General features: G+C 44.6%; 1 protein-coding gene across 1 annotated transcript; it reads right to left on the bottom strand.

The window, feature by feature from the left end:
* Positions 1 to 24,649, bottom strand: B4GALT4 (beta-1,4-galactosyltransferase 4). Its single transcript, XM_021692438.2, has 7 exons — positions 24,608 to 24,649; positions 17,012 to 17,405; positions 13,989 to 14,221; positions 11,227 to 11,414; positions 5,788 to 5,910; positions 3,727 to 3,831; positions 1 to 904 (listed from the first exon to the last, which is right to left on the bottom strand). Exons 2-7 carry the CDS (start codon positions 17,262 to 17,264, stop codon positions 772 to 774), a joined length of 1,035 nt encoding a protein of 344 aa, XP_021548113.1. The 5' UTR covers positions 17,265 to 17,405; positions 24,608 to 24,649; the 3' UTR covers positions 1 to 771.
* Between the last annotated feature and the right edge of the window lie 1,421 nt (positions 24,650 to 26,070).

Genomic DNA, 26,070 nt, shown 5'->3' on the forward strand with positions numbered 1-26,070 from the left:
AGGTACTTTCGATCTATGACTAGTTAATAGGTAATTTGTAAACTGCTAATTCACATCCTGCAGGTACAAAATCATTTTACAAAAATACTTTAAAAACTAGCAGGTAACGTGCGTCCTGCTGGGCTATTCCTGGGAGGTGTATGTGGGCAGGTGCCGCCCACCACAGAGCAGGGCACCCAGCACATTGGGGGTTGCTCCTCCAACCCCGGCCTCCCTCCAGCCATTTATGCCCAAGTTCACTGCGTCTTGATTCTTCACCTTTCTCCTCCCTTCTGTGGCCTTCTTCTCACCAGGGACCCACCCCTTCTCAGATGACCATGCAGGATAAAAGAGTAAACAGACGGACTTCTTCGTACCTTTCCACCTCAGATGAGAACAATTCCGGTTCTCTGGAACATTCAGCAACCCTACTTCCCGTGGGCTTTTCTGATCCCATCATGTATCACTTCAAACTTAAATCTCCTTCAGTCCAAGTTTTCAAGTAGCCTTCATGTTATCCCTTGAGTAGTCCTTTCAGACTCAGCCCTTCAAGTATGTGTATTACAGTCTTTAATAACCCCCAGGAGCAAACCAACCATGAAAGCTGTCTTCTTATAACTGTTTTACAGTCCGTATTACTTGGAGCTCTGCTAAGAAAATACAGAAAGGAAAAATTCAGCTCAGTAATTAGCTGCAACCAGTTCTTAACATGTGCTACTAAGGAAAGTCTCTAGTCCAAAATTATTGCAATAAAATGTTCAGTTCTTCCGAATGTCACCAGAAGATCCAGGGTCATGCACCAGACCAGAAATCCACTGTGATGTTGGTATACAAAGGATTATAACCCACAGAGAGTAATTTGTAAATACAACTGGTCAACCCATCTGTTCTCCAGACTCGTGACACCTGATGTAAGAGCTTCATCCTAAAGATAAAAAGAACAATGTAAATCGTAATGCAAGAATTTAACATGTATTTCCATTGCTTTTTGCCTTGCCCCCAAATTTGACAAAAGCATCTTTGTAAATTATTGTACCTACTGGGATTCCTACTGCAAAAAGTTAATTTTCCCCATCTGAAGTAACAGACACCAATGATAGCCACGTGGTCATGTGTCAGACCCCATGTTAAGACCCTAGGGACAAATGCACCCAGTCTACAGGACAGAAGGATGCCCAGGTAACACCAATACAATGTGATATGTGCCATCCACTGCTAACAGGGCCTGGGCTAAGCTTCAGGGGATCTAGGAATCCTCCCATGTTGTTGTCTATAGGCAGGAGGGTACATAGCTCAGAGTCTCAAGCAAAGTTAGAATTTATGTAGAGGATGAATGAAGCAGGACCTGACTTCATGAGGGAGTCGAGGGAGGGGTGCAGAGAAAGGGAATATGGCCGAGGCTTAGAAGAGGAGAAAGGTGAGGGGAAAGGACACGAAGGCAGGGAAAACACCCTGTGCCAGATGCAGAGACATGCAAAGTAGCAGGATGCATTTCAAGAAGCAGCAACAACTCCATGGCTGGAGGCCTGGCATGTGGGGAGTGGAGCAGGTGGTGAACTGAACTGGTCTCTAGGAACTCTGGATGAAAAGCAATACATTTCGGTTACAGTATCAGTGTGGACGGAGATCAGAAACACAGTGTTGAACTAAGTAAGGTCAGAGAAAAATGCAACAGTATGATTTCACTCATATAAAATTGGAAAACATATAAAACTAAACAATCTTTTGTACAGGGATACCCACCTATGGGAAAACAACAAAAACAAAGAAACAGCAGAAATAATTATCATCATAAGTAATTGTCACAAAAATCCAGGAAAACGTGACCTCTTGGGGTGGGAGGAAATGGGATTGAGGAGGGTTACACGTGTAACAAACAAATTGGGTGGGGGACACTACCACTGTTCATGGTATCAAGAATCTTCAGACTTTTCAAACAATTTATGAGTATCCTTCTGTATCTATTCCATAATTATTACTATTATTTTTTATTTTTTATTGTTTTTTTAAAAATTAATTTAGGTTTTTGTCAGAGAGAGAGAGAGCACAAGCAGAGTGAGAAGCAGGCTCCCTGCTGAGCAAGGAGCCCAACGCGGAACTTGATCCCAGGAATCCGGGATCATGACCCGAGCTGAAGGCAGACGCTTAACCGACTGAGCCACCCAGGTGCCCCTTATAATTTAAGAGAAGAAAATGCACCCCTATGGACAAAGACTAGAAAGACGCATGGAAAACAGAAGTTTTATTAAAGTCACAGATTCTAACAAAAGGGCTAAAGCCTTTTAATATTGTTTTAAAATATAAACTCTGACAAAGCCCTATAATATTTTAATATTGTTTTAAAATGTAGATTCCAACAAAAGGGCTAAAAGCACTTTAATATGGTTTTAAAATTTAGAAGGAAAAATCAGAACAAAGAACTGCAGATTCTTCAACTACGGCCCCCAAAAGAAGTGGCTTATCTGCCAGGATTCTTTGGTCAAAGGGCCAATTCCTGGGGCAAGAGAAGCACAGGATGGGCCTAGAACAGCTCAGCACACAGGCACCCAGGGAAGGGGGCTCTCAAAACTAGTGTAGTTATGTCAAAGGATTGAGGAGGCACTTGAAGAAGATACCCCTCGCCAAAGATGAGACAAACTGAGCACTGAAAGGAATATTAACTACATCCTGAAGGATGCTGGAGAAGAGCAACTCATCATTTTGAAAAATGAAAAATCAGTACTGATTCTGCCCCTTCATTCTGCCCTTTCTATAACAACCATACCTTGGTGTACTCAAGTAAGAAGGCAAGTCCTTTGCTGAAAAATCTGTCTAATAAATGCAGAAGGCATGATAGAATATCAGAATTTTGCAATCTCTAACTGGGGCTGCTAAGATCATTAGACGCTGATGGGGAACCTGGATGGGGCTGACAACACCTAAACCCAAAGATCAAAGCTAGAATCACAAAGACCCGACCAGACATCATGTCTTCCTGTTGTGATACAAGAGGAGCTACGTGGCACCATAGATAAAGTGTTCTTGCCCCCAAATTGTACTGGATTCCATTCAAGCCTCCAGGATCAAACTCCCATTTACAAGGTCAGAGGCACATATGAAGTTTTACTGCCGGGATGCAATTCACAAGATCCACAAGGTAGCAAATTCCAACAGACAAATGACCTGGTTTGTTCAACAAATAAAATGCCAGGGGAAAAAAAGTAGGGGAGAGGTAATCTGCAGATTAAGAGATTTCAGAGAGTTCATCTAAATGCAATGTGTGGACCTTGTCTAGATCCTGATCTGAATAAACCAACCGTCAAGGGGGGAAGAAAAATTTATGAGATAATCAGGGAAATCCAAACACTAACTGGATATCTGATGATATTGAGGAAGTACTGTTAATTTTATTTAGGAATGATAATGCTATAGTGGTTCTTCCTTTAAGACTTCCTATATTTAAGGATATATACCGAAGTATTTACACATAAAATGCTGTGATATCTGATTTGCTTCTAAAAATCTAGTGGGGGAGGAGGAGAAGGTGGGAGAAAGAAGAGAGGACATGAGTTGGTAACTGTTGAAGCTAGGTATGTGGTACGTGAGGGTTCAATATACCATTCCCTCTACTTTTGTGACTGTTTGAAAATGACCTTAATGAAAAGCTTTGAACAAAACAAACGGACTCATCTGATCGAATTCAGCAGAGTCCTTATCGACAAAAGACACTAAGCAGGTGCAAGCCTGGCATGTGAATCCAAGACTTACCGTTCTATATTCACCTCATTGCCTCTGTCTCTAGTATGGAAGATCATTGTATATTTACCCACTTCAGGCATTGGCCGGATTATTTTCATTCTATGAAGCTCAACCCTAGAAGAATAACAGAGTTCTTTTTTTAAAGTCTATCCTACTTATCTACCACCAGGCACTTAAAAAAATCATTTGCAAAAATTTACACATATGCACACACACACAGTCACACAGAGTTTGATTATTACAATATTTAAAAAAAAAATCTTCTTATGATGTTGGGCCTCAGGCAGTAAGTCCATAAAAGAATCACATTTAACATTAATATTGGGGTACAAAGGAGATGTGTCAATTTATAGTTTGTCATTTTCTAAAACACCTGAGAAAGTACTCATTCTAATTATTTTTAAAACATCGTGACAAGTAGGAGAATCAAGTCTCTTCGGATGCCTAATTTACTTAGTGTTTCCTTTTTTTAACAAAGACAGTAATGACCACTTAAGGTCCCAAGCTTAAAAGTCCACAAACGCAGGTATAAATCTAGACTTTGTTATTTACAGTTTGGGTAAGTCAGTTCATGATTCCGGGTCTTGGTTGCTTCTTTGTAAAATGACAATGGTGTTATAGAGGTGATATGATAGGCCCAAATCAAACAGTCCACATGCAACACGCTTTGCAAATAGTAACATAATATGGAAGTCCAGACAAGGGTGGTGCCTGTTGCCCAGGGGAGTAAATTAATGTTTAGTAAATAAATCTTAGCCAACTTTTATGTTCAAATCATTGGTTTATTCATAGCATTAGTCAAGAACCACGCTGGAGGTCAGAATGTTCTTCTCAAATGAAAGCAAAACTGGGGTCTCCCCTCTACCTTGCAGCTGAGGAGGATCAAGAAGATAGAGAAGTTACATGAAATGTGCAAAATTCTATTAAGCATCCCATCTGGACAGTGAAATGGATTTGAGAAAGACAGTGGATACTGTTTATCTCTAGTCCTTGCTACTCTCGCCCTGAAACCCATCAGGTACCCTCTGTCTCCTTCACAAGCCAAGGCCACACAGGCTGCTCATGGGCTGGGCCATAAAGTGCTATTGCCCATCACTATGACTATTCCTGTGGAGCCTTCGGTGAGGGAAATCCATTCTCTCCTGCCAGAAACATTCCAGAGACTCTCAGCCTAGACATGGGAACAAGACCAACATGGAACCCTGGCTCCTTCATGCTAAAGCGATGGAAAATTTCTGGCAGTCACACATCTATTAATTCAGAATCCCAGCTAGGAAATTTCCTTTCTAAGAGGCAACAGTAGGAGAAAAGGGGGGTCTCCTAATAGCCCAAAGGGCCTTGTTATTAGAAGTCTGAAGATACTAGCCTCAGGCTCTTGCATAGTTATTTTGGGGAGTTAGGGATACCCATAACTCTCTAGTCACAAAACCCAAGGCGGGGGGGGGGGCGGTGAGCTGAGAGAAGAGGCCAGATATGCTACCTTTGAGCCCCCCAAGCAGAAAGTAGTCCAAGAAAATCTGAGGGTGATGCCAACAGCCCAAGTCTGGCCTGGGAACCAGGCCAGCAACTGCTCCTGGTGTGTGGGGCTGGCTAAGGCATAAGCACGAAAGGACCTCTTGGCCTGAGCCTGGGGGTGCCACTCCTCACAGGCTGTTGGCACTCTCTGCTCTGGAAACTGAGAACCGAGCCAGGATTCCCTTGGGTCTGGGGAAAAGCACAGCTTACAGCAGGCTCTCTAGCCATTTCCCTCAAACTGCAGTTTTGCAGCATTTTGGACCCTGTCTCCGTAAATAATACCCACCAGCAAGTCCAGAGACCTCCATCAACATTTCTGGTCCCCAAACACCCGGGAGCCAGAAACAAATGACCCTCCATCATTTCTGAACTGCCAGTGGCGAACAGCAATCTGGGCCAGCCTGCCCTCCCCCTGCCCCCGCCCCCCTTCCTGCCCGACTCTGCGGCCTCAAGACCTGCCAGCCTGGCATCTACGGGAACTATCGGTAAGCGCAGGTTGCTAGAGCCACCAGAGACAGCAGAGCCCCGTGAAGGGGACCTGCCCCTATTGTTCACCTGAGTCTGAGGTCATCGTCTTCGCCTCCCCATCCCCAGTAGTTGTTAGAGAATCCATTCACCTTGAAAAATTGCTCTCTGCTGAGGGCAGTGACACCCCCAAAATATCCGTTGTAACGTAACCTGGAGCAGAAGAGAGGAGAGACACGGTAACATTAGCACCAGGCCGTTTTGTTCTCCACACACTCTTCAGAAGTCTCTCGTGTCAGGGCTGGCATTCTAGGAACACGCTGAAGACCGTGCACTTTCATCCATCCGCTCCTGCTTGACCTCCACCTCCCAGGGTTCCGGCCTTCCCTGTCGGCCCTTCTTTCCTCTGTCTAGATAAGCGCTCACGTCCGCTCACTAAGCAAAGTGCTCCCCACCTGTGACTGTGAATGTTCGTGTGCAGAGGTCTACAGAGGTACCTGTAAATGTGCACCACAACATCAGAGCTGAATGACGGGTTTCATCTCATGTGCCAATCCAGTGAGGAGTAATAGCGGCCAAGGGCACTGGGTCAGGAAGGATCCTGAGGCTGCCTCCAGGTCCAGCATGAATGAATGCCCTGATGAATATACTGGTTTTTTACTTTTACTTTTTTTGGCGGGGTGGGCTGGAGAGGAGACAGCTCCTGCACACACTTTGTGTGCAAACTCCACTTCCGTGCATGCAAAGTTCCATCTCCAAGTCGGTGTCCTGGAGAAGCCAACACACCTCAGCAATCTTGAGGCTTCTGGCTTGGGCGACAAGATAGATGATACAGTCTTTCAACAGAAATAGAGTATATGGAACAATAAGAGGAAGACAGTAAATTATGTTTGGGGTAAGCTGAATGTGAGATACCCCTAGTGCTTTTGCTGGTGGGCAAAAGGACGTAAGATCCATGTTCAAAGGAGAAAAGCGACAGATATGGCTTTGGAACGAAGATGTCAAGAGGTGGTGGGTGAAGATGTAGGAGCAGGAGAAATTGCCTGAAGACCACACGGTAGGTGAGAGGAGGAGAGTGCAGAGGGTAGAGCTGTGGGGATGCCGATAAGCAAAAGGGGGCGGGGAAGAGATCAAGAGGAACGAGGCAGAGAGCATCTTTCAGTCGTATAGGACTCTGATGGATTATTGGTTGACAAATTAGCAAATCTGAGAAAAAAAGACAACCCTTGAATATAACACTGTAACAGTTTAGAAATGCAAATGAAGGCAGCTTAATAACTTGGATGTTACTGAATAAAAAGATACAAACATATGGAGGATTTCTAATTTGAATTAACTTCAGTTCCAAGTGTTCCAGGACCAATTAAATATTTCCGCTTTTCTAGACAAGAAAAACCAAAAGGAAAGACCAATAAACACGTAGGCACTTGCCATCTGACAGGTGGAGTCCCAAAGGCTAATCTGTAGTTCAGCTGTTTGTTTCTGTGTTCTGAGTATAGACAGGGAGGCCCTGTTTAACCCACAATGGAAATAGACTTACTTGTAACCCCTCAACCTAAAATTCTAGAAAATGGTATCACAACAACCTAAAATAAGCAAAAGGAACAAAGTGTTCAAAAGGCAGCTGTTACCTGCCAAGACATCGTTCTTTTTTTTTTTAGAGAGATTTTATTTATTTATTTGAAGAGAGAGACACAGCGAGAGAGGGGACACAAGCAGGGGGAGCAGGAGAGGGAGAAGCAGGCTCCCGGCCGAGCAGGGAGCCCGATGCGGGACTCGATCCCAAGACCCTGGGATCATGACCTGAGCCGAAGGCAGATGCTTAACCGACTGAGCCACCCAGAAGCCTCTGGGAAGGCATCCTTAAGGCCCTGCCGCCCAGAAACTTCATCAGAACACTGAATAGCAGCCCTGCCCAGACACAGCCTGCCAGGCACCAACAGTGGGTCACCAGGAGAGAACCGCCATTACTGATCTGGCTGTGATCGATTAAGGAGCCACTAGCCACCGTGTGCAAGACAGCAAGCTAGATGTGGGAACAGCTGGGCCCTGCCCTCCAAGAGCTTCCGGTCTAACACAAGACACGAGCGTCATCAGGGTTCTGAGGAAGGAGATGGCATGCAGGGGGGCAGGTGGGCCTGTGAAGACTCAGTAGGTAGGAACATGGGGAAACTCCTGGTGGCCAGAACTCCAAGAGGAAGAATGAAGACAGAGACGAATGCGAGCCGCCTGGGAGCACCTGGAGAGCTGTGTAGCTGCAGTAGGAGGCACGGAAGGACACCGGCCAGAAAGAAGGGTCGAGGAACTCTCAGTTTCGCAGCTGTTTCTCAAATGGCAAATGTCTATGTGTTTGTCGATCTTTGCTCTTGGTTTTTCTTCATATCGGGAAAAGCATGACCACTTAATTGGCCCTGGAACAGTCTTACTTATTTTTAAAGGGCTGTAAGGCCCAAGGGGGTGGGGGAAATGTAGCGCTAAAATAACAGCAATGTCCTTGTAGAAAGCAGTTAGGTACCAAAGGAACTCTTGGCAGTAAAATGTGCCACAGGCTGGACCAGGGCTTTATCACATCCACAGTCGTGAGATAAACAAGATTTATTTCTGGCCTCATCAGAGTCTGAGACAGCGGGGGCAAGTTCCTTTAAGTTCTTTCCTCTGCATGTGCATGAAGTGAAAACTTTTCTTGCACTTCTCATCACATTCCTGGGGCGGCAGTCACAATGATCAAAAGCATGTGCGTTTCAAGCTCTGTGACACAGTGTAACATAGTGACCAGCAGAGAGCAGACATTTAGCTGCCTGCAACCCCACCTGCCCTCCGGCCCGCAACTAGAGGGATTTTGCCCAAAATAGCAAAGGTAAGAAGTAGGGGAGGGGGATGAGGGCAACTCCTACGTTACTTGGGACACAGAAGATGAGGTAGTTTACACGATATATACAATAAAGTAGAAAAATAGGAGGCACCTGGGTGGCTCAGATGGTTAGGCGTCTGCCTTCGGCTCAGGTCATGATCCCAGGGTCCTGGGATCGAGTCCCACATCGGGCTTCCTGCTCGGCGGGAAGCCTGCTTCTCCCTCTCCCACTCCCCCTGCTTGTGTTCCTGCTCTCACTATCTCTCTCTGTCAAATAAATAAATAAAATCTTAAAAAAAAAAAAAATAAAGTAGAAAAATATAAATGACAAATATCCGGGACCAGAGGAAAAGTTAAAACAGAAGATTAAAATAGGAAATATATTAGAACTCTGATCTACAATTAAGATTCTTTTCAGCTTCTAAAAGAAGCCAATGGATTTGGCTCAGAGCTTCCTACATCCAGATCAAAAGAGGAGACACACTCAATCACCTGATTCATATTAAGAAAACCCTGCCAGTTACTCAAAGAAGACAAAGGCTTTCTGATATCTAGTTACAGAAGAAATCACCTGATTCATATTAAGAAAACCCTGCCAGTTACTCAAAGAAGACAAAGGCTTTCTGATATCTAGTTACGAAAGAAATGTCTGGCCAGTGACAATAGCAAATCAAAAACATCAAGATTCATGCAGGGGCTGTTTTTAGAATGAGCAGCATCTGATGAAATTGCTGCTTGTGGCCCTGAGGTTTTATTCAAAATTAATTTCTAGCAGGAAACCCCAAGAACTTAGTTTCTTGTGGTCCAGCTGAATAAAAAAAGAAAAAGAAAAAGAAAAATCTAGAATCCCAATAAAAAGCCTTTAAACAATCCCTTGTGTCCACACTCCAAAAATAAACAACAAAAACAATCCTGTGTGGTTGTAATTTCTCATCACAGATGTGCAGAAAGAACTGGGCCACAGAAAGTTATCTATAGAAGGGTCCAAAGTACAGGTGTGCTGTGTTCTACACCGTGATACCTTATTAATTTTATGTAGACTGTTGACATGCTTCTGAAAACACCAAGATACCCCAATATAATACGTTGCTTTCTTTCATGCACAGGTGGCTCAAGGAGACCAGAAAGCAAATCCTCCAGGAAAGGATCATGATAAAATTCCCCAAAGGAAAAAATCCTGCAATTCTCTTCCAGACTGCTCCCCTGCCCTCTGGTCCCACTGTCCCCTGCCAAATTCGGGAGCATGGCATCTCCTCTCTCAGCTTCTCCCCTTCGGCCTTGCTCCACCCACTACACTAAAGGCCAGCCGTACTGAGCTTTTCCTGTCATTCAGAAGCCCCTCAGTCCCTTCCATAAGAAATTCAAATTCCTGGGCGCCTGGGTGGCTCAGTTGGTTGGGCGACTGCCTTCGGCTCAGGTCATGGTCCTGGAGTCCCGGGATCGAGTCCCGCATCGGGCTCCCTGCTCGGCAGGGAGTCTGCTTCTCCCTCTGACCCTCCTCCCTCTCATGCTCTCTGTCTCTCATTCTCTCTGTCTCAAATAAATAAATAAAATCTTTAAAAAAAAAAAAAAGAAAGAAATTCAAATTCCTTAGCAGACTGAACGAGGCCTGCCTAATCTGGCCCCTGCCTACCCCCATCTCTTGCCTCTCTTTCCTCCACCATCCCGGACATTCATTCTTGAGCACTGATAAACTACATGCATTTCCCCAAAACCATACCATGCTCTCTCATTTCCATGTCTTGGAACTCTATAGGGAAGCTCCCATTGTTGCACATGCTAAAGGGGCCACGTTCCCTGGGGAAGAGCTTTAAACCCTTCCGTAGGTGTTTCTTTCTTTAAGAAATTGCTGCTTGTGGCCCTGAAGTGCCCTGCTGTGTGCCCACCCATTGTGGCTTAGTCTAGGTATTTGTTTATATCCCACAATTTACATAGGGATTGGGTTTAAAGTCAGTACCTAAGGCAAAAATAACCTGAGATGTAACTCTTGGAAATCTCTTACAGTCCAAAGTGAGAGACCTACACAATCTGAGCAGCGTGGAAACTAAGATTAAGTGCAGTATCAAGGGATTCGTGGTTTCCATCTCATGTTCCCTTCCCGGAGTAGACAATGGTGCAATCGCCCGTGTTATAATTGTGTAATTCTCTGCCTGCCTCCTCCTCTTTCCCCATCGTGACCAACTGCTTACAGTTGGATTTGCAGAAGTGCCAAACCGACGCACCTCCATGGCAGCTCTGTCTCCCTCAGACCCTGGGAAGATGCCACAGTCTGAAAAGAAATGTCATGATCTCATAGCAGAGACCTAAAGTTTGACCTAAGGGGCACACTCTTGTTGCCTCCTGGAAGGGGAAGTCAGGATAGCCAGGCAAGTGACTTGAGTTCTACTCAATGTGGACTCACTGGCAAAGTTCCACCAGGCGGGCGCCGTGGGTGGGGCTGGCTGTCATTTGCAATGCTTGGCCTGCTTTCCCTCTCCTGTTCGTTCCCTGTTGTCCTTCATCCTCTGCCAAGACTGTTGTGATTCCTGTTTTGAACTTAAGTGATAGGTCATGCATCATTTTTCCTATTCCTCATTTTTCTGTGATAGTCTGGACACTACGTCCCACACAGCCCTGATGACAACAGAGCGAGCTTCTCAGCCTGAGCAAGCCTTGAGCGGCGCCGCCTTCCCGCTTACCTGTACCCCGTGCTGTTCCTGCCGACCACCAGATGCTTGGGCTGCTCCTCACACTTATAGAGGTTCAAGTCGTTCTCGGGCACCAGGTCCACATCGTGGAATATAAAGCAGTCCCAATTTTCATCCTTGAGAGCTTCCAGATAGCCCACATTCAAGAGCTTGGCTCGATTAAACTTTTTGCTTCCAGCCTATAGATACAGAAATTAAAACTTGGAAAGCTCCAGAGATAAGGTTTCACACTGTGCCCCTCTCCAGCCTCAGAGGCAGGAGTTGCAATTATTCTTCCCAAGTAAAAATCTGACAGAGTAGATGCAGTAACAGTAAAAAACCATTTGGTTTCTTTGTGTTCTTTCATATATACTTATATTCCAAAAGTGACAAACATGCCTTAAAATGGAGAGTTGTTTAATGGGTACAGAGTTTCAGTTTTGCAAGGTGAGAAATTTCTATAGAGACTGGTTACACGATAATGTGAATATACTTCACACCACTGAACCGTATACTTAAAAACAGTTAAGATGCACTCTTAGTGACTATGAACCGGGAGAGATCCTGGCAGGGCTGAGGACATCAGATCTCATCGTTCTCCCAGCCCACTGACTTTGCCCTGAAGCCCTTCAATAAAATGGTTTGATCAGAAATTTAAAAAAAAAGTTAAGACACTAAATTTCATATTTCACAATTTTAAAAAGGTCATGGCTTTAAACTACAAATAAAAATAACTCAGAATTTTTTTAAAAACATACATTTATTTATTCCACATAAAAGTATAAACCTTCTTTATACATTAGTCATACCAATTAGTATCCTGCTTTATTGTCTAACTTCCAGCTGATCCCAATCTTACCGTATGTAACAAATTTACACTAAGCTTCCAAAAGACATTGCTCACTAGAAAAGACCAAGAAATCTGGACTTATAAACAGAGGTTATTGCTAATATTTCTAAGCTACTTAAAAGTTTCTTAGAATCACTGTAAGAGAATCCTGTTTTAATCTTTAATGGCAGAAGGTAATCCTTGAGGCACCTGAGTGGCTCAGTCAGTTGAGTGTCAGACTCTTGATTTTGGCTCAGGTCACGATTCCAGCATCATGGGATTGAGCCCCATGTGGAGCCCCATGTGGAGCCTGCTTGTCCCACTCCCTCTACTCCCCATCCCTCCCCCCACCACCTGCACTCACTCTCTCTTTCTCTCAAATAAATAAATAAAATCTTAAAAAAAAAAAAAGGAGGCAATCCTCATAGTGACCTTACAGAAGGGATTCATCACTGAGTAAGAAGAGAACACAGTTCAAACAGTTATATGAACAAAGCTATAGTATGAAAAAGATTTTACAGAATTAATTTTTTCATGGCTGTTTGGATCATAATCCCTAAGAACAAATTCCAGTTTAATAAAGAGTTTATCATAAAGAAAATACAAGCAGTTCTCAAAAGTTACCACAGTATTTTCATGAAAAGAGTAACACCAAGCAGACCTATTTTTCTAGTCACAAATATACTATACATTGGGGGTGCTGTCCTGAGTAAGAACTGAGAATGACCAATAATGTTAAAAAGAAAAATAATTATAGGGGTGCCTGGGTGGCTCAGTCAGTTGAGTGTCTGAGTGTTAGTTTTGGCTCAGGTCATGATCTCAGGGTCCTGAGATTAAGCCCCACTTCAGGCTCTGTGCTCAATGCAGAGTCTGCTGGAGATTCTCTCCCTCTCCCTCCCCCTCTGCACCTCCCCTGTTGCGTGCACTCTCTCTCTCTCTCAAAAAAACAAACAAATAAATAAATAATTTAAAAAAAAATTATAAACCAGTAATAGTAAAATTTTGTTTCAAATCCTAAAAAATGGGTGTATTATATATGCACATTGATTTCAAGAGCCCCCGTTTATTTTAAAGTATATACTGCAGAACTGCATCCTCTGATTTGTCAAAAGTTTTCCTAAAACATATATTACCAATTATAAAACAATATTAAATATGTAGTGAATGATTTTGTTGACATTTTTGGCATCTGTAAGGATTTGAAGGGAATTATTTGAATGGTCTGGGACAATCCTGGAAAGCTAGACATGGATATTTAAGTTGATGCCTTTTCTTTCGATAAACATTAATACCAAATACAGGCATCTCTACTTAGAGCTAAATTCTTCAAAAGCAGCCCAAGCTTACCACTTACAGTGCTCCTAATGAATCATGCTTCTGGGAGCCAAATAAGGGAGTCAAGAAAGTGAAAACTAAACATAATCCATTTGATACAATAGAAGTTATAGGCAGAAAGATGGAGACAGTCATAGAACCTCATGGCTATTAATACGGTAATCTGTCGGATCCTCTGCCTAGATCCCCACTGATTAGCCATGCTCAAAATGGAAAACAATTCCAACATCTCATCATGTAGCGTCTAGCAAAGGCAGGAGGAAATACAAGGCAAATCTCCAGGGAAATTCTTTGGGCGGTCATTGGCTAACATGGAAGGGCTCACACACAAAAAGCAGAACAAAACTAAACTAAACTAAACAAAACAGGCTTCCTCCAGAGGTTCATTTAAGAGGCAATAAAATTTCCCAGCGTTTAGTCTGATAATTCCACACTCCGAGACAAGAATTTCCTCTACCCCTTTCATGGATAAATGAGGTAGGAGACCTTTTCTTCAATGAGTTTGATGCTCCTTTTACCCAAGAGACACCAATGGCCAAGTCCCTCAGTCTCATCCCAGAGAGAGAGGAGGACCTGGGGGGCGGTGGGGGGGGCAGACCAGACCACTCACCTGGTGGATGATGTAGATGCCATAGTCCAGCTGCTGCCTCTGCAAGAAGGGGTGAAGGTGTTCTAGAAGGTACATCAAGTGTTTCTCTCTGTTCCGGTGAGGAATGAGGATGGCGACCCGCTGCGAAGCCTTACATTCCTCAGGGCGATACCGGCCTCTGTGCACTTGGGGATTTTCTGCCACCACTTCTTCCAGAGTGAGATCTGGTTTGAAAACAAGCTTGTTCTGGCCCCCTACAATAAAAACAGGACCCAGGAAATAACCGTAACTACCTCATCAAGGGCTGATGGGGTCCATGAGCATTTACCTAATGCACTTAGAACACTATCTGGCCCACGGTGAGGACCATAGGAGTGCTGGCTTTTATTATTATTACTTTAAAAGCCTCGTTCGGTCAGGAACTGTAACCAGAGTCATGTGACCCAGGTTACTGGCTGCAAAAGGGAAGTAAGTGACACATAAGAGCATTCTCTTGTGGCTGGGTAACCAACTCGGGGTTTGTGACTCATCCGTGAGGAGGAGATGCGTCCTGTCCCAGTGGCCCTGGTAAAGAGTAGAGGTCAGGGCTAGACTAAGTAACTTCAAATTGCTCAAATCCTCTTTTCCTTCTCAAAATTCCAGAGGAGGGTAAAGTCCCTTAAAAATCAGACGCATTCCATGGAATCAAGCTCAGGGGCAAGGCCATTTCCCACTCTGTCCCTGAGCTCCTGGAAGCTACCAGAGCTCACTGAAGATAAAACCATGAAAGGAAACAGCAATGAGCCTCAAGCCTCACGCAGCACAGCATATGCATGAGCAATATCCTAATTCTCCCGTTGTGTCCCGGGAGCCGACATCCCCCAACGCTGCATTTGCCCAGCGAGTCTGGACACAGCCTGACTGGATGAAACCCAAGGCCGTGCGTGGTGACCAACCTCGTGCAAGGCTTCGTAGATCAGGTGCCAGCCACGGGCCCTCGTCCTCAATCTGAATTAACAGGGAACACTGACTGATAAGAGAGGAGGCAGAGCTCTGGTCAGAGAACTCAGCCCTGCGTTTTTTAAACTCCATACACACCAGTCAGGCTGTAACATCTCAAGATGCTGGCATGCTGCGCCCTCCCTTCTGGAGCAAGGCAGTCACAGGCCCTTCCAATGTGTAAGTCACCAGGCCTGGCTCCGTGGGACCACCCCTGCCCTGGCCATGGCTGCGCAGACCAGGCGCCAGGGTCCATGAGGCGGTTGAAAGGCTCAGCCCAGCAGCACCAAGGGCAAAGAACGGCTTCCAGCCACTGAGAGAGACTAACTGGCCTATAAGGAAGGGCCTTTCCTGAAGGTGTGAGGCACAGAGTTGGCAGGCAGCGATGCCCGAAAAGCCACCAGTAGGAAAATGAGTTGTGTGAAAGGCAAGCTACCAGAGCTGCTGGGAGGAGGATGGTGCGGCTGCTGAGATGGTTTCCCAAACAGCCCATTAACAAGCCCACCATCTGCGTTCACCTAAGCCTCTATTCTTGGCCCCTGAAAGAGCCCCATGCAACCGGTCTGATAAAAACGAGTCCCCTTGCTCACTTGCTCATTGTCCTAACTTTGTAGGTGCCCTAAACTTCTACAGTGCCTGCTTCCGCCCCCTCTATCAGCCTCCCTGCCCCGCCCACAGCATCTTCTCCAATTCTGTCCCTTCTCGGCCCATCTTACCTTATCACTACTTTTGTCACCCTCTTAATCCAGGGACTTCCTCAGTACTGGGTCACTGCCCATTTTATTTTTATGAATACTTTTATCACTTAAATATGTTGTGAGAATTTTGAACAAGGTAGATAACACAGTCAGATTTGCCTTTCAACAACTCATTCTCCCATCTGAACTTGTATCACTTGTGAGCAGAACAATTTCCCTCACAACACGATCAGGAATCATATTTTGGCTTTTCCATGACTGAGCAAAAAGAAGCAGTATGCCCCTAGGAACACAGTACAAGACTGTGATTCAATTAGGAGAGAGGGTCTGCAGGTGTTCAGCTAAGAGCAAGAAGCCACCCCCACGGAGGGCTACTTTAGTGTATGTACTTTTCTGAGAGAGAAGAATCTAAATCAGATTTTTGATGAACAAACAGGAATCTACCAGGCAGACATAGATTGAGGAAAGGCAGTCTGGAAAGAGGAAACAATTTAAGGCTCAGAGGAGTATCTGGAGAACTACAAGCACTTTGATGTTCTGGAGAATCAGAGGCCTGACAGAATCTCTGTGGGTTATTTCTAATATCACTGTGGAGTTTTTCCTCTCTAATCAATGTGTTCAATAAAACCAACTTACTGTTAATTTAAATAGAAAGGCAAGACATCCAAGGGGAATCAGAACACTATTAAAGAAATAAACACTAACGACAACATTGAAAAACCCACTCAGTCTTGTCCCTTGACTCCATACTTTCAGCCAAGGGAATGCTAACAGATGTGACAGGAGTGGATTTCTCCACCTGTGCCCTGTGGATGTCAGGAGGACAGACCCAGGCTAGCTCATTGGTCCCAGGAGGAGAATGTGAGACCCATGGAGCAGAGCCACTGGCCTAGATCAACGGACCCCCAGTTCATCTGGCAGACTTGTGAACTAAACACATTCCCATTGACGTGTGCTTCTGAGGCTGAAGTGGCTTAGTAATAAAACTGGGTATGTTCATATAATGGAAGACGGACTGCACACGGCAGTATGGATACATCTCACAAACACAACGCTGAACGACAGAAGCCAGACACAAGAGAGACCATAGTGCATGTTTCTAATTATGTAAAGTTTAAAAAACAGGAAAAATCTAATGCCTGGTGTTGGAATCTTGAAGTAAGGGTCATGACTGAAAGAAGCATGAGAATTTCCGGGGCTCTAGGGGATTCCATTTCTTAATTTACATACTGATCACACACGTATGTTCACTTTGTGAAACTTCGCCAAGCTGCACACTTCTGATTTTTGTGCTTTTCTGTACATATGTTATATTTAACTAAAAAGTTTACACAGCACTTGTAAACAAGAAAAAACGAAAAGCCTTACTGAGGTACGGAGACACAGAAGGGCAGTCTTCCAGGTCTGCTTCTTTCACGGAGTCTTCCTTCGTCAGAGTTTCTTCCTTCCCCCAAACCAGAACCTTGTTGAAATGAGCCATGAAGTCCTTTGCTTTAGGAATGTCTTGAATAACCCCCACAAAGTAGTTACTGGTGGCCCACCCAACAACTGTCAGGCATAAGAGAAAAAGCAACAGTAACCGGACTTTGTAGGAAAGGTGGAAAGTCAGTAGGAAGCCCATGTCTGTTATTCTGTGAGCAATATGTATCTCTCCCCTTCACCACAGGGAGGAAGCTTCAAGCTCAACTTTTCCAAGCCAACGGCAAACTTGGCTACAACTAGGGACGCCTGCTTTTGCTCAGTAGTTCTGCTCCAGCAGCCTCTGAAAGGAATCACAAAGACATGTTGTTTCACATGAAATCCTATCCTGAATGATTCATGCCATCACAGACGGAAAACCTATCCCCACTGGATCTTGACTAACAATAATGGGAGCTTTCCAATAGGGGCTTTGAGGTCAGAAAATCAGAGATTTCAGGGGCAGAGGGTTCCAACCATCTATACATCACAGGATTTCTCTCTGGGTTACCACAGGGGCTCAGTAATCTGTAAGACTAACGGGTAGAACTACAGTGCAGTGTTGAAGATCAGGGGTTTGGATTTAGACAGAAACTACAGCTCCACCACGTATCAGCCATGACACTTCAAGCCAGTCACTTAACTGAGCCTCAGTCTCCTCACCTGTAAAATGGGGATAAAAACGGTCTCTCCCTGGAGAGGTTAATGTAGGACTGAATGACCTAATGTATTAATACATAAAGTGTTAGCCCACCTCCTGATGTATAGTGATCACCAACTAAGTGGTGACCATCACTGTTGTTGTTGGTGTATTACTTCCATTAAGTGACTCTAGACTAAAGATGGCCGACAGGTGGACACAGCAGTTGGCTGCCGCAAGCGCTACGCTATTGTACTATTTCTCACTGTCAGTTGATGAACTGCCATTCTGATTTCATTGTACAGCATGTGGTGATACAGTATGAATTCACCTCTGAGAGGTGGCTATGCTCTCAGTTATTGACAAAAATCCAGTTTCGGAGGCCACAACGTGGAGGCCCACCCTGGACCATAGTGAATGCACTAAGGTGATGAAGGCTACTTGGCAAGGCCCCCGGGGGGACAGCCAGAAATTCCCCTCACATCCTCCCTGTGTGGCCACAACCACCTCTCTCCTCAAATTCTAAGCGTGTTATCACAGGGGTGCAGAAAATGCTAAATACAGCCAGGACAGTGATCAAATTCACAGCCAAACACATCCTCAGTTAAATGGATAGGATGGAGGGCGCCTGGGTGGCTCAGTTGGTTAAGCGACTGCCTTCGGCTCAGGTCATGATCCCAGGGTCCTGGGATCGAGTCCCACATCGGGCTCCCTGCTCGGCGGGAGGCCTGCTTCTCCCTCACCCACTCCCCCTGCTTGTGTTCCTGCTCTCGCTGTCTCTGTCTCTGTCTCTGTCAAAAAAAAAAAAAAAATCTTATAAAAAAAAAAAAAAAAAAAAAAATGGATAGGATGGAGACCAAAATATTTTCTGTGCCAGGTAATGACACGAAAAAGGTATGATTAAATCTTAAGAAACAAAAAGGCAAACAGAAATAAACGCTGTATGTGTATAAGATTACCACTGAAACTATAGAAATAAGAAAACTCTAGAAAGAAATGTAGCCCAAAGCTAACAATAATTGTATTAGGAGTATGGGATTAGCTGGGGGGGGGGGGGCGCGGGGGCACAGAGCACAAGCAGGGGGGCGGAAGAGGGCAAAGCAAACTCCCCGCTGAGTAGGGAGCCCAACGTGGGACTTGATCCCAGGACTCTGGGATCATGACCTGAGCCCAAGGCAGACACTTAACCGACTGAGCCACCCAGGCACCCCGTGTTTGCTTTTTTAAATTAGACACAGGGATGTGGTAATTCGCTGTGAAAAACAAAAACAAAACAATCTTAGCACCTCTCAAGATAGTCCCCTACTTACTGAAGGGTAGTATTCCAAAAATTTAGCTCTAGGTTAGTTCGAGGGATACATAGAAAGCATTTCTCTCTAGATTCAATGTTATAAATGGAGGTTAGGTTTCTGGGTCAAGCCACAAAAGAGAAGCTTTGACTCAGGAAGCAATTGAAACAGTATGGCCTGTGTTTTGGGTCTTGCAAAAGTATCACAAGAAATTGATGCTGAAGGCAGTAATAACAGCTAATAAGAAGAATGATTTATTTGTGCATTTACTCTGTGGCATGCACTGGGGTTAAATCGCTTGTATTAATTTACCTAATTCTCATTCTCAGCCTCGCAAGGTAAGAATCATTAGTCTCTTCATTTTATAGAGGAGAAAAATGAAGGTTTAGAGAGATTAAGGAACTTGCCCTTGACCACACAGTGTAATACTCGTTGCAAGTATACAATACAGTGATTCAACGCTTCCATCTCATTCTTGGAAAATTTAGACTGCGAACGTTGTTTTTTCTAAGAGCTGCTTATGGAGGAATAGTCCCCTGACAGGGAGACTCCCTTGGCTGAAGAGGCTTCTGACCACAGAGGTACTATGGTGTTAGAAGCAGAAAAGGACCAGAACTCACACAAGTCCAGCACCCTGTCCTGTTACAGAGGGAGGAAGAGTTAAAGAGTTAAATCTTTAGAGAGATTTAAAACCCACCCAACCAGGAGCAAGCTGGGAATAATCATAGACAAATATTGCTGAACTGCAGCCCATGGAATGTGGCCAAAGATAAGAAATTTATTATAAAAGCAAGGAGCCATTCTTATGGATTACTTAATAATTAGCCCCTCACTGCTAACTAGGCTTCTTGAGATGTGGATCTAGTTAAAAATAATCACTTCCCCTTTTTTCTAAGCCTTAGTGCCATCCTCAAAACTGACTTATATAGGGAGCCAGCATGAAGGAAGCTCAAGTATGAGGTCTCCTTGGTTTCTGGGAGTAAACATGTGAGGTGTGAAGGGTCTATAATACCGGTCCAATGGTCTTTCAAGAGACAGCCCAGCCTGCTTATTGACTGAGTGCCAGCTCCGCGTTCCAAACCCATCTGGTTTCCAAACCCATCTGCAAGCAGAAGGCATCTCAGAGTGGGCATGATGTGGCCCCAGTAACGTGATCCTACTCGCTTGGGCCTCTGGAGCAGCAAAGGGAAAAGGCTGATATTTTGCTACTCTTTTTACTCTTGCAGAGTTCCTGAGAGCTGTGTTTGCACACAGGTTGTCCTACCTTCTTTGGGCCTCTGGTATTCATCTCCTTTACCTGGCTTTACCTGGCTTCTGAGTGATCACTGCCCAAACCCCAATGGTTCCCTGGGTGGGAATGTAAGGATGACAGCCACTTACAAGTACAAATCATCTAAATTCAAAGACTGAGCTCCAAATGGCCAAAATTGGAAGCATTTGGGCAAGAAAATAATGATGGCATTGTATTTTAACCCACAGAATAAAATGAATATCCATGAGTCCATACGGATACAAATGACCAAATAAATAAAAGGGAGGAAAAGGCAGTTCTTACAGGAAACTCTCAATTAATAAGGAAGCAGGAGAAGGAACAAGTCACCACTAGGCAAACACCACTGTAAGAATTGTTGCAGACAAGATCTGTCAATGGGTATTAAAATTAGTAGGTGAAAATTTGAGGATAAACAGAGTTTGTATAGTCTCAAGTATCTCCCCCAAGATATTTACTAGTTGCAAAGGGAAAGACAATAAGTTTACAGTGGAGAAACACAGATTTCACCCTCACTAAGTGATAAGGTTTAGTATTACCAGTGATATGACCTATCAACCTCATGAATTAGTGATATTTTAAATTCCACAAAATAACTAATCAGCACTCTTCAAAAGGGTCAAAATAATGAAGGACAAGGAAAAACTGAGGAACTATCTCAGATGGAAGAGACTAAGGAGAAATAACTAAATGCAACGTAGGATTCTGGATAGAATACGGGAACAACAACAAAAAATTATTAGGAAAATTAATGAAATTCAAGTAAAATCTGGAGTTTAGTTAATAGTTTGATAACTGAACCATGGTGATGTAACAGTCTAATATTAGGGGCAGTCGAGGGATTTCTCTGTACCGTGTTTGCAACTTCTCTCTTAATTAAAAATTAAAAGTTAAAATTTTAAAAGTCAGAGACTGAGTATAATCCAAGTCAACATAAGGCAGTCAAATTAACTTCATTCTCAAAGAGAATCACTGGGTTTTTTTTGTATTCCTGGACCTCAAACTGACCTGATACATAGCAGTAGCAGGTGCTGAATTTGGTAAATAACCGACGATCTAGAGTATACTAGTTGAAATACATGAAGACTATCATCGTCCCAGGCAACTACTAAAAACTGATGAGACAGGAGGGAAAGAGAAGGAAAAATAAACATTAATAAAGAAGGGAAAAAACTGGGGAGCCTGGGTGGCTCAGTCGGTTAAGCGGCTGCCTTCGACTCAGGTCATGGTCTCGGGGGTCCTGGGATCCAGCACCACATCGGGCTCCTTGCTAAGTGGGGAGTCTGCTTCTCCCTCTCCCTCTCCCTCTGCCTGTCGCTCCCCCTGCTTGTGCTCTCTCTCTCATCACTCTCTCTCTCTGTCAAATAAATAAAATCTTAAAAATAATAAATTTTTAAAAAAAGAAGGGAAAAATTAAATGGGTCTAAAATTCCATTTTGGGAACATTTAAAACCTGAAAAAGGCTCACCCCCACGCTAGCTCCCTTTGGTTTACTAACACCATCACTTTTCTAAGGGTAAAGAGCCCCCTCTCTAATAAATGGCACTTTCTCTTGGTCATGCCCACCACTTTCTGCTCCTCTGCCACTGAATATTCAAAAGCAGGGCTTCTCTCTCCTGATTCTGAAAGGAATTGCTGCTTCCACTGTCGCTCCCATCCTGAAGCCACAGGGCACCCTGGAGCAGAGTCCCTGACTCCAGGCAAGAGGCTGCTGGATGGTCCCGCATTACCCATTTCACAGCAGCCAAGAGTTGCCACAGAACGGTCAGGAAACATCAAGTAAATTTAACTAGCTAAAGACTGAAATTGTCTTATATAGCAAATGTTACGCAGCATAACAGAATTCAAAAGAATTTCTGATGGGGGATTGTAATGGGCGTCAAGTTCAGGTACCCCCGAGAGCCCTGCAGGGGGGTCAGAGTTCCCTTTCTGCAGTCATTAGGGGCACACCAATGAGAAGGCTTGAGAAGGCCTAAGGAAGTGGGGAAAACATGGCTCTGAAGTCACAAAGAGCTGAGTTCAAGTCTTGTTACCAGATGCATGAATGGCTTTAGGCGAGTGACCAAAATTTCTGAGTCTGTTTTGCCATTTATTTAATTTTTTAAAAAGATTTTACTTATTTATTTGACAGAGAGAGAGAGCACAAGCAGGGGGAGCAGCAGACTGAGGGAGAGGAGAAGCAGGCTCCCCAATGAGCAAGGAGCTCAATGCGGGATTTGATCTCAGGACCCTGGGATCATGACCTGAGCCTAAAGCAGCCGCTTAACCAAGTGAGCCACCCAGGTGCCCCTGCCATTTATTTAAAAAGCCTGTTTAGTATGTGGTTCCAAGAATGCTTCTAGCAAATACAGTGGGGAATCTATTAAAATTACAGATTCCTGGGCCCTACTCCAGAGCTAAGGGGTCAGAACAGCTAGGCATGGAACTCAGAAAAGGAATTTTTAACAAGCTCCCCAGGTGATTCTTGTACCCATTAAAATTTGAGAACCACTGAAATGAGAGAATGGGCCTAGAATGCAAGTGATCCTTCAGAAATGTTCATTTTCCTTCTAGTGAAGACAAGCAGTAAGAAGATCTGGGAGGGGCGCCTGGTTGGCTCAGTCAGTAGAGTATGTGACTCTTGATCTCAGGGTTGTGAGTTCGAGCCCCATGTTGGTGTAGAGATTACTTAAAAATTAAAAAAAAGGAAAGATATGTAAAAATGAGATTGTTAAAATGCATTTGAATAGCTTTTGATTCCATCATTTAGCAATGATTCCATCATTCCATCCAATTTATTCTAAGGAAATAATCAGAAAGACCACAATATTCAAGCCAACATTATAAAAATAACCAAAAATTGAAAAGAATCAGAATGTTAACAATACGAAGATGATTTAATTAATTACAGTACCTCCATATGCTGGAACATATGCTTTTATTTAAAAAGTGTTGAAAAAACTTAACTACATGGGGGGTGCCTAGGTGGCTCAGTCGGTTGAGCATCTGCCTTCTGCTCAGGTCATGATCTCAGGGTCCTGGTACTGAGCCCCACATAGGGCTCTCTGCTCAGTGGGGAGTCTGCTTCTCCCTCTCCCTGCCCCACCCCCCGCCATTCATGTACGCGCACGCATGCTCTCTCTCTCAAATAAATAAAATCTTTTAAAACAAAAAACAAAAAAACAAAAACTTAACTACACGGGAAAGTGCTCATGATAGCAAAGTGGAAAAAAACCCAGAATATAAAAACGTATATATACAATTCCAATTATTCTCTATATGTATGGTGTGCATGTCTTTTATATATAAAATGCCAAAAAGAGTGACTGGTGGTTATTTGTTAATTACAAGATTAGGGAAATGGTTTTTTTTTTTTCCTGTATGTTCTAATTGTTCTAAAGTTGTGTTTTTGTGATCAAAAAATTGTTCTAAAGTTGGGTTTTTGTGATAAAAAACCAATGTCTTTTTTCCTGATAAAATGACTATATAGATTTTCTTCAAAATATATTAAAATTTAGAGATGACACAATAGACAGGATTATAACTTTCAGTTACATAAGTTTGGCAGCAATTCATTCATATAACTTTTAAGGAGATCTGTTCTAAAGAGGCCCCAACAAGCCCAAATCTAAAAAAAACAAAAACAAAAAACCTCAGAGGCTGTCAATAATTTCCAATGCCAGAGAATACTGCAGTCTCTGTTTGAAATTCCTATTCCTAGGTTCTACTCCCAGAGATTTTTATTTCAAAGGTCTGAGGTGATGTCAGGGGACCCGTATTTTCAACAGGAACCTAGGTCTGTTTGAGAAACCACTGTCCCTTGACGGCTTAAAAAAAAGAGACTAAAACCACCACTAACTTCCTTTTAATGTTCCCACTCTGAATAAAAGATCTTCGAAGAGATGGTTAGCTCTCAAATTATTTGTATGCATCTCTGGAAAAAGCGCCCATTATTATCAGCTCAGTTTAAAGTAGATACTAAATACTTATTCTATCAAGTGGCATATAAAATACAGTAACAGAACTCATTTTATTGCCCCCCCCCAACAAGATTACGGGGTCAAACAATTCAGTACTCTCTAACAGATGTTTCTAATCTGATCAAGGCACACAGACAGGAACCTGAAAATTTTTTGCAATTTCGTGGGGTTTAAAGGCCAACCTTGCTCTAGAAGATAAAATTCCAAAAAGATAAACTATGGTCCAATCAAGCATTATCTAGTCCCCTAGAGACACATTCCAGCACTCCTGCCCAGCCCTCCCGCCTAGAATAGCACTCCACCCCTCTTTTTTAAGCCCAGTTTCTCAGCCTGGGCCCTGAGTAATACTCATTCCTATCCAAGATTCCTTGACTTTCTTGTATCTCCAACATGTTATCTTCCTTTCTGAAAAAATTTAGAAATTAAAAAATTAAAACACACACACACACCCCTCTCCTCAATCCTCAAATTACTATTTTTCTTGCTCCTCGTTTTCATCACCAAAGGGCTGCAGAACTCTCCCTGTGCCCTGAGCGCCTCCACGTCCTCAACCCTCTCCCACTCTTGAACACTTTGCAACCCAACGCACGCCCACTTTGTTACTAACTGCTCTCCTAAGGCTAGCAATCCAAAGGCCTTTTCTCAGTCCCAGTCTTCCTGGACTTCTCTATTCTTTTCAAACTAGAGTTAGCTCTTATCTAATGGAAGACCGATCCACAGACACCGATCTAAAGACGGGGGATGGACTCAGAGCCCGACTCCAGGCCGGTGTCTCTGAAGTACTTTAAAATCCAGGTGACTCTGACAACTCGCCGGCCACAGCAGGCCCCAGGCTGGGATCAGCTGATCGGTTTCCTAGGAGAAACCCTGGGAGAAAGGGCTCCAAGGAGGAAGGGGCTTTTTCACGTTGATTAGCCCGCGGGGCAAGAGGTGCTGGAGGACGACCCCAGATTCGTGAGACGACCCCTGAATCGCTCCCCACTTGGCAGCATCTCGCCCGGCTCCCCACTTGGCAGCATCTCGCCCGACTCCCCCGCCGACAGCAGAGGGAGCGCCGCGGTGGCGCGGGCACCTGAGCCGGTGCCTCCCCTCCCGCTAGGCTCGGCCTCCGCAGGCCCCCAGTCCGGCCCCACCGCTGGGGCTGAGGCAGGACCGCCCCACCGAGCCGGGCCGCACCGCGCCGGCCCGCCGCGCGCCCAGGCCCAGCGCGGGACCCACCCCGGTGCGCCCCACGGCGATGCCCACGCCGCCTCCGCACGGGATTGCGCGTCCCAGGCGCCCGCGAAGCCCAGGCCCCAAGTACTCACCACAGACACGGCCGTACCGAGCACGCACCTCCCACAGAAAGAGGAGGCCAAAGGGGCCGTGAGGACGGCCCCCGCCACCCCGGAGGAGGTCCCCGAGTGCAGGCTCCGCCCCCTGCCCGCCCCGAGAGTCGCGTCGGCCAGGCCTTGGGGGCGGGTCTGCCAGTTTCTCTGCAAGCGTGGCGCTCCCCCCGAGCCCCACGGACCCCACCCGGGCGATGGAATAGTTGAACTAGGAGGGAGAGAGAGGGGTGAACATCTTGTCTTTTGAGAGATCTTAAAGCCTTGTGCTAATAATACTGAGCTAGGGGCTGGGTGTGTCCCACATCCATCCCCGTAAATACTCACAAAGCATGGGTTAGTTCAAAGAGTTGGTTAGTTCTGGTTTTACAGAATAGGAAACTGAGGCTTCAGAGGTTAGGAAACTTAACTTACATCACCCTGGCAGCTTCCAGCTTTCTCAACTACATAATATACCAAATTACCTGCCTTTCCCATTTCGCAGGA

Source organism: Neomonachus schauinslandi, chromosome 1 (genome assembly GCF_002201575.2).
Source record: "Neomonachus schauinslandi chromosome 1, ASM220157v2, whole genome shotgun sequence".
Taxonomy (NCBI): Eukaryota; Metazoa; Chordata; class Mammalia; order Carnivora; family Phocidae; genus Neomonachus; species Neomonachus schauinslandi.